A 12242-nucleotide genomic window follows, 5' to 3' on the forward strand; every position below is an offset into this window, starting at 1 on the left:
CACTATAACGTTGACAAATGGTGCCCACAAACTGTTAGGGCCTACATAAAGCTGTCCCAACAGCAGTCCCCAAAACAGCCCTAACAACTTTCCACTGCTACACCTGGCTATCAGCGGAGCCTTGTCTGGCAGCGAAACGGTTAATTTGGCCTCATTTACTACATTTACATTACATTTAAGTCATTTAGCAGACACTCTTATCCAGAGCGACTTACAAATTGGTGAATTCACCTTCTGACATCCAGTGGAACAGCCACTTTACAATAGTGCATCTAAATCATTAAGGGGGAGGGGGGTGAGAAGGATTACTTATCCTATCCTAGGTATTCCTTGAAGAGGTGGGGTTTCAGGTGTCTCCGGAAGGTGGTGATTGACTCCGCTGTCCTGGCGTCGTGAGGGAGTTTGTTCCACCATTGGGGGCCAGAGCAGCGAACAGTTTTGACTGGGCTGAGCGGGAACTGTACTTCCTCAGTGGTAGGGAGGCGAGCAGGCCAGAGGTGGATGAACGCAGTGCCCTTGTTTGGGTGTAGGGCCTGATCAGAGCCTGGAGGTACTGCGGTGCCGTTCCCCTCACAGCTCCGTAGGCAAGCACCATGGTCTTGTAGCGGATGCGAGCTTCAACTGGAAGCCAGTGGAGAGAGCGGAGGAGCGGGGTGACGTGAGAGAACTTGGGAAGGTTGAACACCAGACGGGCTGCGGCGTTCTGGATGAGTTGTAGGGGTTTGATGGCACAGGCAGGGAGCCCAGCCAACAGCGAGTTGCAGTAATCCAGACGGGAGATGACAAGTGCCTGGATTAGGACCTGTGCCGCTTCCTGTGTGAGGCAGGGGCGTACTCTGCGGATGTTGTAGAGCATGAACCTACAGGAACGGGCCACCGCCTTGATGTTAGTTGAGAACGACAGGGTGTTGTCCAGGATCACGCCAAGGTTCTTAGCGCTCTGGGAGGAGGAAACAATGGAGTTGTCAACCGTGATGGCGAGATCATGGAACGGGCAGTCCTTCCCCGGGAGGAAGAGCAGCTCCGTCTTGCCGAGGTTCAGCTTGAGGTGGTGATCCGTCATCCACACTGATATGTCTGCCAGACATGCAGAGATGCGATTCGCCACCTGGTCATCAGAAGGGGGAAAGGAGAAGATTAATTGTGTGTCGTCTGCATAGCAATGATAGGAGAGACCATGTGAGGTTATGACAGAGCCAAGTGACGGTGTATAGCGAGAATAGGAGAGGGCCTAGAACAGAGCCCTGGGGGACACCAGTGGTGAGAGCGCGTGGCGAGGAGACAGATTCTCGCCACGCCACCTGGTAGGAGCGACCTGTCAGGTAGGACGCAATCCAAGCGTGGGCCGCGCCGGAGATGCCCAACTCGGAGAGGGTGGAGAGGAGGATCTGATGGTTCACAGTGTCGAAGGCAGCCGATAGGTCTAGAAGGATGAGAGCAGAGGAGAGAGAGTTAGCTTTAGCAGTGCGGAGCGCCTCCGTGATACAGAGAAGAGCAGTCTCAGTTGAATGACTAGTCTTGAAACCTGACTGATTTGGATCAAGAAGGTCATTCTGAGAGAGATAGCGGGAGAGCTGGCCAAGGACGGCACGTTCAAGAGTTTTGGAGAGAAAAGAAAGAAGGGATACTGGTCTGTAGTTGTTGACATCGGAGGGATCGAGTGTAGGTTTTTTCAGAAGGGGTGCAACTCTCGCTCTCTTGAAGACGGAAGGGACGTAGCCAGCGGTCAGGGATGAGTTGATGAGCGAGGTGAGGTAAGGGAGAAGGTCTCCGGAAATGGTCTGGAGAAGAGAGGAGGGGATAGGGTCAAGCGGGCAGGTTGTTGGGCGGCCGGCCGTCACAAGAAGCGAGATTTCATCTGGAGAGAGAGGGAGAAAGAGGTCAGAGCACAGGGTAGGGCAGTGTGAGCAGAACCAGCGGTGTCGTTTGACTTAGCAAACGAGGATCGGATGTCGTCGACCTTCTTTTCAAAATGGTTGACGAAGTCATCTGCAGAGAGGGAGGAGGGGGGGAGGGGGAGGAGGATTCAGGAGGGAGGAGAAGGTGGCAAAGAGCTTCCTAGGGTTAGAGGCAGATGCTTGGAATTTAAAGTGGAAGAAAGTGGCTTTAGCAGCAGAGACAGAGGAGGAAAATGTAGAGAGGAGGGAGTGAAAGGATGCCAGGTCCGCAGGGAGGCGAGTTTTCCTCCATTTCCGCTCGGCTGCCCGGAGCACTGTTCTGTGAGCTCGCAGTGAGTCGTCGAGCCACGGAGCGGGAGGGGAGGACCGAGCCGGCCTGGAGGATAGGGGACATAGAGAGTCAAAGGATGCAGAAAGGGAAGAGAGGAGGGTTGAGGAGGCAGAATCAGGAGATAGGTTGGAGAAGGTATGAGCAGAGGGAAGAGATGATAGGATGGAAGAGGAGAGAGTAGCGGGGGAGAGAGAGCGAAGGTTGGGACGGCGCGATACCATCCGAGTAGGGGCAGTGTGGGAAGTGTTGGATGAGAGCAAGAGGGAAAAGGATACAAGGTAGTGGTCGGAGACTTGGAGGGGAGTTGCAATGAGGTTAGTGGAAGAACAGCATCTAGTAAAGATGAGGTCGAGCGTATTGCCTGCCTTGTGAGTAGGGGGGAAGGTGAGAGGGTGAGGTCAAAAGAGGAGAGGAGTGGAAAGAAGGAGGCAGAGAGGAATGAGTCAAAGGTAGACGTGGGGAGGTTAAAGTCGCCCAGGACTGTGAGAGGTGAGCCGTCCTCAGGAAAGGAGCTTATCAAGGCATCAAGCTCATTGATGAACTCTCCGAGGAACCTGGAGGGCGATAAATGATAAGGATGTTAAGCTTGAAAGGGCTGGTAACTGTGACAGCATGGAATTCAAAGGAGGCGATAGACAGATGGGTAAGGGGAGAAAGAGAGAATGACCACTTGGGAGAGATGAGGATCCCGGTGCCACCACCCCGCTGACCAGAAGCTCTCGGGTGTGCGAGAACACGTGGGCGGACGAAGAGAGAGCAGTAGGAGTAGCAGTGTTGTCTGTGGTGATCCATGTTTCCGTCAGTGCCAAGAAGTCGAGGGACTGGAGGGAGGCATAGGCTGAGATGAACTCTGCCTTGTTGGCCGCAGATCGGCAGTTCCAGAGGCTACCGGAGACCTGGAACTCCACGTGGGTCGTGCGCGCTGGGACCACCAGATTAGGGTGGCCGCGGCCACGCGGTGTGGAGCGTTTGTATGGTCTGTGCAGAGAGGAGAGAACAGGGATAGATAGACACATAGTTGACAGGCTACAGAAGAGGCTACGCTAATGCAAAGGAGATTGGAAAGACAAGTGGACTACTGTTCGACTACTGTTGTCGAATGCCTTTAAAAAAGTATAGATGAAATGGCTGACTTGTTTAAATGAATGTGGTTTCTGCTGACAATTGAGATGTACAAACTATGGCATAAAGGGAAGACAAGCGGATAAGAGGCTATCCATAATTTCGATTAAGACATTAATGAGCGAGCTAGGACAGACATAGACAATATAACTATTTGTTCAGCACTTTTGAAATGTACAGCTCCAGAATTCAGAACATGGGCCGTTCTTACATTAATCCTCCTGTACACCAAATCAGAACCATAAGATAAATAAAGGGGTCTGCATATAAGCAGACAATAAAAGCTCTTACAATATTCAATGATTACCTTTCTCAAAAACAGGTAGGTGAAATTAAAAGGTGAAAATAGACCAAATTATTAGGGTGAGGCACATGGGCCACTTATAGCTTAATACACAACACACACTTAGAATGACTTTCTTAGCTACAGTAGACATATCTCCCTGGCATATTACATCATTTATATAGCAGCATACAATACATTTTTGGACTCACCTTGTGGTGCTCTGCTCACCTGAACAGGAAGGTGGCACGGCAGTACTTCATGGGAAAATTTTGTCATCATACTTTGTCATCAGTCTGGCATTCTCTGGATTTATTGTGCTTTCAAGTGGGACCTCGAGAAAAAAAAACAAGTCAGATTATGCAGTTCCGAGGTAAGTTGTTTTGAGCCTGGCACAAATCATACTTCATTGACAGCATGGCCAATGTTGCATGTTTATAATTTTAAACTAGAAAAAGAGACCCTTAATCTTAGACTTGGGACCACACAGCCACTCCACTGAATAGCAGGCCAATGATCGCTTTGCAATGCTTGCAGTGAGCTGCTGATTCTTTCCAAACTACTCATTGTTGAATTTGCAATTTCCAACTTGTGTAATTTTTATGTCCAATGGCCGATGAGCACCGACACATTTTATCTGCCGAGGCGGCAGCGTAGCCTAGTGGTTAGAGCCTTGGACTAGCAACCAAAAGGTTGCAAGTTCAAATCCCCCAGCTGACAAGGTACAAATCTGTCATTCTGCTCGTGAACAAGGCAGTTAACCCAGTGTTCCTCAGCCATCACCAAAAATAAGAATTTGTTCTTCACTGACTTGCCTAGTTTACTAAAAGATATATTTAATTTTTTTCATTATTTCTCTTCATGTGACAAGGACTAAGAAGTATTTGCCAGTAAATTGTCAACTTGATTCATGATGGACAGCTAAGATTTTAAAAGGTATGATTTTGAAATGATCAGTCCAATCAAAGCTACTGTAGGTATAACATGATCTGACATAATTTTATCTGTGGCCAATGACTTTGAGTCTTCTTGGATGGACACTTCTAATGTAACTCTATGGCAGCCCCTTGGTCAAGGGGCTTGAACTTGAACTCTACCCTTAGACTTTAGCAGTGACTTAGTGTCCCCATGAGTGACAGAACACTGAGCCAATCAAGGCACAACGCTCCGTATTTTCTGCTGGCTTGCCCCACCACCACAGAAAGCACTGAGCAAGGCTGAAACACCTGCATTTTAGAGCTGCCCAACCCAAGAACACAAAAACGAGATCATGTTTGTATGCGGCTTTATTAACTCAATATTTTTTTTATACATTGTTTGTAAATTGATGTGACACGTATTAATGCAAAAAAAAAATAACATTCAAAACAGGCAAAGTCCAATATTGTTTTTGCAAAAAAATGTGGGATCTCTGCCCCACCTGCCCTGAACGACAGGTCCCCACTAAGGATTACATGAGTCTTTTAGCAGACGCAGAGCAGCTTACAGAAGCAATTAGGGTTAGGGGCCTTGCTCAAGGGCACAACAGATTCTTCACCTAGTCTGTGACCTTTTGGTTACTGATCCGCTGTTAACCAATTTCTGTCTAATCTGTGTACTGTATCAGAGATGAAGAGGCTCATCTTTGACTGTACTATGGTACTGTAAAAGCCATAGCTCTGATTTATAGGGTCAGAATACTAGTCTATCTAGTTTTGAATTCAATTAAATTGTTGCTCTCCCATATATTGTTATTCAATGACATTTTAATAAGTGCATTCTATAGTCGTACTCAACATGTCCTTCTCTAAGCCTCAAGCAGCCTGCCTTAATTCTGCAAAGAACATCCCTTTTGTACCTCAGAGGCCATTGGATGCTTTTCATTTGTGGAATACATATAGTTAGGTGGAATAAATATTTAAAAATACCATATGACATTACCATATGACATATTTTTGCACAAAAAAAAACAATTATACATCTTTAAAAATATATACATTTATCAATTCACCAAAAGTCCCACATTTCAAGTCAATCGACACAAGGTTCAGCTTTACGCATTTTAATATGGACAAAGTTCCAGATCCTTGGTTGTTCCACCAAAACTGCTGTTTACCCACCCCAATCCTGTACCTTCAACACCACCCCAATCCACCAACAGCCCGTATTGCCTTCACTGATCCAGTCCTTTCAGATCTACACATATCTAGGGGTCAATTTGGAGCTGGGTCGTAGAAGAGTGGTAAGAAGGTGTCGAGGTCGATCTGTGTAGTGAAAAACAACACCTGCAGGCCAAGCGCCACTGAGTTCACATTGCATACTCAAACTGAAAACATAAAAAAAACTGAAACCATACCATGACCAAGACTTGGCATCTATAAGGTCTTATTTATGCATACATGTAAGCAATGACATGATAAATATATATTTATATTAGATACACACACAAAACTAGTCAAATTTTGGACACTCATTCAAGGGCTTTATTTTTTTTTTACATTGTAAAATAATAGAAGACAAAGTCATACGGGATCAAGTTTTAACCAAAGTGTTAAACCAATCAAAATATATTTTAGATCCTTCAAAGTAGCCACCCTTTGCCTTGACAGCTTTGCACACTTGACATTCTCTCAACCAGCTTCATGAGGTAGTCACCTGGAATCTATTTCAATTAACAGGTGTGCCTTGTTAATTTGTGGAATTTCTTTCCATCTTAATGCGTTTGTGCCAATCAGTTGTGTTGTGACATGGCAGGGTTGGTATACAGAAGATTTACCTATTTTTTACCTATTTGGTAAAAGACCAAGTCCATATTATGGCAAGAACGGCTCAAATAAGCAAAGAGAGATGACAGTCCATCATTACTGAAAGACATGAAGGTCAGTCAATCTGGAAGATTAAGAACTTTGAAAGTTTCTTCCAAGTGCAGTCGCAAAAACCATAAAGCGCCATGGTGAAACTGGCTCTCATGAGGACGGCCAGAGGAAAGGAAGACCCAGAGTTACCTCTGCTGCAGAGGATAAGTTCATTAGAGGTAACTGCACCTCAGATTGCAGCCCAAATAAATGCTTCACGGGGGTCAAGTAACAGACATCTCAACATCAACTGCTCAGAGACTGTGTGAATCAGGCCTTCAATGGTCAAAATGCTGTAAAGAAACCACTACTAATGGAAACCAATAAGAAGAGACTTGCTTGGGGCAAGAAACACGAACAATGCACCGATGGAAATCTGTCCTTTGGTCTGTGTCCAAATGTGCGATATTTGGTCTTTGTGAGACGCAGAGTAGGTGAACAGATGACCTTCGCATGTGTGGTTCCCACCGTGAAGCATGGAGGAAAGGGAAAAGGGGATGCCTTCAACTGAAATGTCTTCCGCATTTAATTCAACCCCTCTGAATCAGAGAGGTGTTGGGGGCTGGCGTCTTCGGTGCCCAGGGAACTGTGGGTAGATTTTTACCTTGTCAGCCTGGGGATTCAATCCAGCAACCTTTCGGTTACTGGCCTAACGCTCTAACCACTAGGCTACCTGCCGGAGGTGGTGTGATTGTGCTTTACTGCTGCCACTGTCAGTGATTTATTTAGAATTGAAGGCACACTTAACCAGCATGGCTACCACAAAAGTCTGCAGCGATATGCCATCTCATCTGGTTTGTGCTTAGTGGGACCATAATTTGTTTTTCAACAGGACAATGACCCAACAAACCTCCAGGCTGTGTAAGGGCTATTTTACCAAGGAGAAGAGTGATGGAGTGCTGCATCAGATGACCTGGCCTCCACAATTCCCCAACCCCAATTGAGATGGTTAGAAATGAGTTGCACCGCAGAGTGAAGGAAAAGCAGCCAACAAGTGCTCATTATGTGGGAACTCCTTGAAGACTGTTGGAAAAGCATTCCTCATGAAGCTGGTTGAGAGAACACCAACAGTGTGCAAAGCTGTCAAGGCAAAAGGTTGGCTACTTTGAAGAATCTCAAATATAAAACATATTTTGATATGTAACACTTTTTTGGTTACTACATGATTCCATGTGTGTTATTTAATAGGTTTGAAGTTTTTCACTATTATTCTACAATGTAGAACATAGTACAAATAAAGAAACCCCTTGAATGAGTAGATGTGTCCAGACATATATGGGAAATACCTGTTTTTTTTTAAATGATGGATTGAAATGTACTCATGTGCAGTGTGTGGATGCATTCTATTGTACAAAAACCAATATCTTCAGTCTGTTCTCCCTTTTAAAGATCGCTACGGTGTTCATTCAATAAGGATTTCCAAGTAGTCCAGTGCTTTTACATGATATCTACCTCACACACAGATCTAGCAGACCATGCAACTACCAACTCTTCTGTGAAATAGTGTCACTTAAAGTAAGTACGCTCCAACCAAAGGGAGCCTGTGAAGACCACAAGGGTGCGAGGCCTGATCCTGAGGCGTTAATCAACAACAACAAAGTAGGCACCATGTTTTTATGCCATCTTGGGCCCTGCTCCGACCCCATGTCAATATAACGCATGAGCATTGTAGCCCACATTCAAAACAGAGAGGGTTAACCAATACCAGAGCACGTGGTGAGAAGTCGAGAGGTGTGGGCGCACCACGCATTATCAAACGTATACAGTTTGACTGGGGCACAGGAGTTTTGGTTTTCTGACCTCGTGATACAACCGGGGGAAAAAGTCCAGACCGAAGTGCATGGGGTGCCATTTGGGAAACAAGGATAAGAGGATCAACACGTCAAGCTGTAAAAAATAAGATACAACAACAATGAAAATAGAACAGCAGTGGCTGATCAATCTGTAGCTTGTCATCATTTGTAGAGTTAAAATGGGTCTACTGATATGATCACCCTACAGACAGGTAGCCTGGCGGGCCTCAGTAATTCTGCTTTTAGGATTCAATCCGAAAGCACCATTCAGCACTCCAATTGAGCCGAGGTCTGCAGCTTTAACATTAAAATGGGATCTCCACGAACGCGGTACCATTGCCTTTGAAAGCAGCATTGTCTACAAGCGTGATCGGATTGAATCGCGGACTAAGTCAGCTTGCACATTGTTGTTGTCGAATGCAGAAACAAGCACACAGGCCAGTAAAAAGACAACTGGATGACATGAAGCACCTTCAGAATACCCTGGGATGCTCTAGAACTCTCGAGGCTATTCTAATCTAGAACACCACTGACGAAACCTTATTAGCTTGAGTAGACCACAGTCCCTCAGTAGAACTCTGGTGGGAAAACAGGATGTACACAAGGATCAAACCTGTCTAGGATGATTGGTGATTGAACAAATCCCTTTCTTTACAGTACATGAGTTTCAAAGTGGCAGGCTAGCACATTCTTCAAAATACAATTTACCTAGAAAGAGACAGATCCGTCTTTTACTTGTTTATAGTAAATTAAATGAATCTTCATAACTTATTGCATTAGAGCAGGATTGCCCTTGGCTTAGCTCGGAAGTCGGATCGTGTGGTTGAAACAAAGGAAACATTTGTTAGGAAGGAAAATCGCAAGGGATATTCTTGGATCCTGGTTAAGAACATGCCACGTTGATTTCATGGCTAGAAGTCTGGGCTATAAAGAGTAGCCTTGTTCAGAGATCCTTAGTATGGTCAACAGAACCTTTCGGAAACAGCTTGAAGTGAATCCACAGGGTTATTAGCACTACATTGTGGACTCGACTCCACCTTGATGGCAGGCTTTTCAGGTCTATCAATGCCAACTATTTGACAGATTTAGGATTTAGGATCAGGACATTGTCCCAGACCAGAATCTGGGCCATGTTACTAGATACATCTCTCCTATCCTTTCAGCACTGCTTGGCATTCAGATATACAGCAGCAAGTGGCTGTAATGACACACTACATTCAAGGTGAAGGCTATTGTACTCTACTATGGTATTGGGATTCATGTGAAAGGGGGAGACATGCTGAAGTGTGATAAAGTGTGATAATCCCCATGTGAGCCAGTATCAGAGACCAGTGACTAGGAAAAATAACCCCTTCCCTAAACTCAAGTAGGGGATACAGTAAAACCTTCCCCATGCGTTAAAAAAAAACATTCCACTAGATAATAAATTATTCACATTTCTTAGCCGTCTTTCTTTTAAAAGCAAAAAAGAAAATAACATTCTTTGGGATTTTCCTCTTTTTTTTTTTTTTTTTTTTTTTTTTTAAACATAACAATTATACATTATAATTTAAATCTAAAAAATACAAAAAGATTGGATTTTCGCAGTGTTCGACCACCCAGCACATGTAGCGGTTTGGAGGACCTGCTAGGCAAAGTGCTTTCGGGGTGAGGTGGGTTGAGTGATCCTGGGTTCAAGTCAATGGGCACTCAAGGAGTTTGATTCTGGGTTTAAGGTAGAAGTTCCCCTAAAACACAGATCTAAAGTCAGGTAACCCTTTCTCCAATCCTAACAAACAGAGGGATGAGAACCATCTGACCCTGAGTCAGTGGTTAGGGCCAACTTCGACCTCCTCCAGATTCTGGTGCCTCATCTTTCCCCGAGGGCTGATTGGTTCACAGCATGCTTTGCCACACCCTTCTGTTAATTGTCAATCAGAAGGGAGAGTTCATCCCGAGTTTAGTCTCAAACTGTAGCTTCTGTCTCTTCTGGTAGCGAACCCTCACCCTGCAGACAGAAGGAATGGAAAGGGCAACACATGAGATCCTCCTCCATCCCACAATCCTCACAGAATCCTCTACTTTCAACCCTTCTGTCTTTTCCGCAATCTTCCTCCCATCATACCCCTCCTACTCCTCTCACCCATTCCTTCCTTCCTCCATCTTACCGTATCTCGTGTAGTTTGACGGCCTCGTTGAGCAGCACCACCACCAGGCAGGACAGGGAGACCAACAGCCAGGCCAGCATGGGGATGTCCTTCAGGCCAAAGGTCAAAGAACCCGACCTGTCCTGCCACAGCTTGTAGTCCACCGTGGCCTGTACCATCTGACCCAACAGACTGGAGGTGGGGAGGAAGAGTGAGAGTATCAGATGATGCCATCAAAAAAAAACATCTATTGCAGCTTCCCGCTACGCAGTTGTTTGAAACAGTTAGGCTACACACGCACACACACGCACACACACGCACACACTTACACTACAAGGACAGTGAGGCACCACCAGGTGTTGCTGAAAGGGTTTTTCTTCCACAGAGGCTGGGAGCGATGGACGTAACTTAGCGAGATGACCACTGGAAAAGAGAAAGGGAAGACACCTAAAAACACAGGACTCTCCAGGGGCAGAACAGAAGTCAGAGTCTACATCTGAAATGGAAACCTATTCCCTATATAACACACTGGTTAAAAGTAGTGCACTATATAGGGAATAGGGTGCCATAGGGCTCTGGTCAAAAGTAGTGCACTATATAGGGAATATGGTGCCATTTAGGATGCATCCTGACTTAACAGATGCAGGGGTGAGAGTTCACCGAGAGCTCCTCCTACCGGTGTGCAGGGCCAGGAACCCAGCCATGACCTTCTGAGTGAGCAGCAGGCCGTTGGACAGCTCTCTGAACCAATGGGGAGCGTCCCGAGCTGAACTGACCCTGAGGATATCAGTACAGTTGATGGTGGTGTTATCGGCCAGTGTCAGGTTGTTGGTCCTCAGGCAGACCTCGTGCAGCGTGAAGCCAAAGCCTAGCAGGTAGGCACACACGGTCAGGCCAAACTTCAGCAGGAAACAACCCAGGAAGTAGGTCTGCGTCTGCAGGAAGTATACGTAGGCAAATCAAGATGTTAAAAGGAATGCCATGGTACACGTCATGAGTAAGATACACTTTATATACAAAAGTATGTGGACACCACTTCAAATGAGTGGATTTGGTTATTTCAGCAAAAATTTTTTTAAAAAAATGGAGCACACAGCCACGTAATCTCGACAGACAAAATTTGCAGTGGAATGGCCTTACTGAAGAGCTCAGTGACTTTCAATGAGGCATTGTCATAGGATGCCACTTTACCAACAAGTCAGTTTGTCACATTTCTGCCCTGCTAGAGCTGCCTCATCAACTGTAAGCACTTCAAGGAGCAAGAACGGCTCAGCCGCAATGTGGTAAGCCACACAAGCGCACAGAATGGGACAGCCGAGTGCTGAAGTGTGTAGCGCATTAAAATCGTCCGTCCTCAGTTGCAACACTTACTACCCAGTTCCAAACTGCCCTGGGAAGCAACATCAGGAACTGCGATTCATGAAACGGGTTTCCATGGCCGAGCAGCCGCACACAAGCCTATGATCACCATGCACAATGCCAAGCGTCGGCTGGAGTGGTGTACAGCTCAGCGCCATTGGACTCAGGAGCAGTGGAAACTCGTTCTCTGGAGTGATGAATCACGCTTCACCATCTGGCAGTCTGACGGGCGAATCTGCGTTCGGCGGATGCCAGGAGAACGCTACCTGCCTCAATGCATAGTGCCAACTGTAAAGTTTGGTGGAGGAGGAATAATGGTCTGAGAATAATGGCTGTTTATGTTTTTTTCAAGTTCCAGTGAAGGGAAATCTTAACGCTACAGCATACAATGACGATTCTTCCAACTTTGTGGCAACAGTTTGGGGAAGGCCCTTTCCTGTTTCAGCATGACAATGCCCCCGTGCACAAAAGAAGGTCCATACAGAAATGGTTTGTT

At 46.0% G+C, this 12242-nt stretch overlaps 1 protein-coding gene across 3 annotated transcripts in view; it reads right to left on the reverse strand.

The window, feature by feature from the left end:
- Positions 1 to 4902: 4902 nt before the first annotated feature.
- Positions 4903 to 12242, reverse strand: part of LOC135505189 (transmembrane protein 94-like) — a 32532-nt gene continuing 25192 nt past the window's right edge. For all 3 annotated transcript variants that reach the window (XM_064924343.1, XM_064924344.1, XM_064924345.1), the window contains 4 exons: positions 11064 to 11322; positions 10717 to 10810; positions 10409 to 10579; positions 4903 to 10248 (listed from right to left, as the gene is read on the reverse strand). In XM_064924343.1, coding sequence (XP_064780415.1) covers positions 10176 to 10248; positions 10409 to 10579; positions 10717 to 10810; positions 11064 to 11322 — 597 coding nt within the window. In that variant the 3' untranslated portion in view covers positions 4903 to 10175. The remainder of the gene's footprint in view (positions 10249 to 10408; positions 10580 to 10716; positions 10811 to 11063; positions 11323 to 12242) is intronic.

This window comes from Oncorhynchus masou, chromosome 18 (assembly GCF_036934945.1).
Source record: "Oncorhynchus masou masou isolate Uvic2021 chromosome 18, UVic_Omas_1.1, whole genome shotgun sequence".
Lineage (NCBI taxonomy): Eukaryota > Metazoa > Chordata > Actinopteri > Salmoniformes > Salmonidae > Oncorhynchus > Oncorhynchus masou.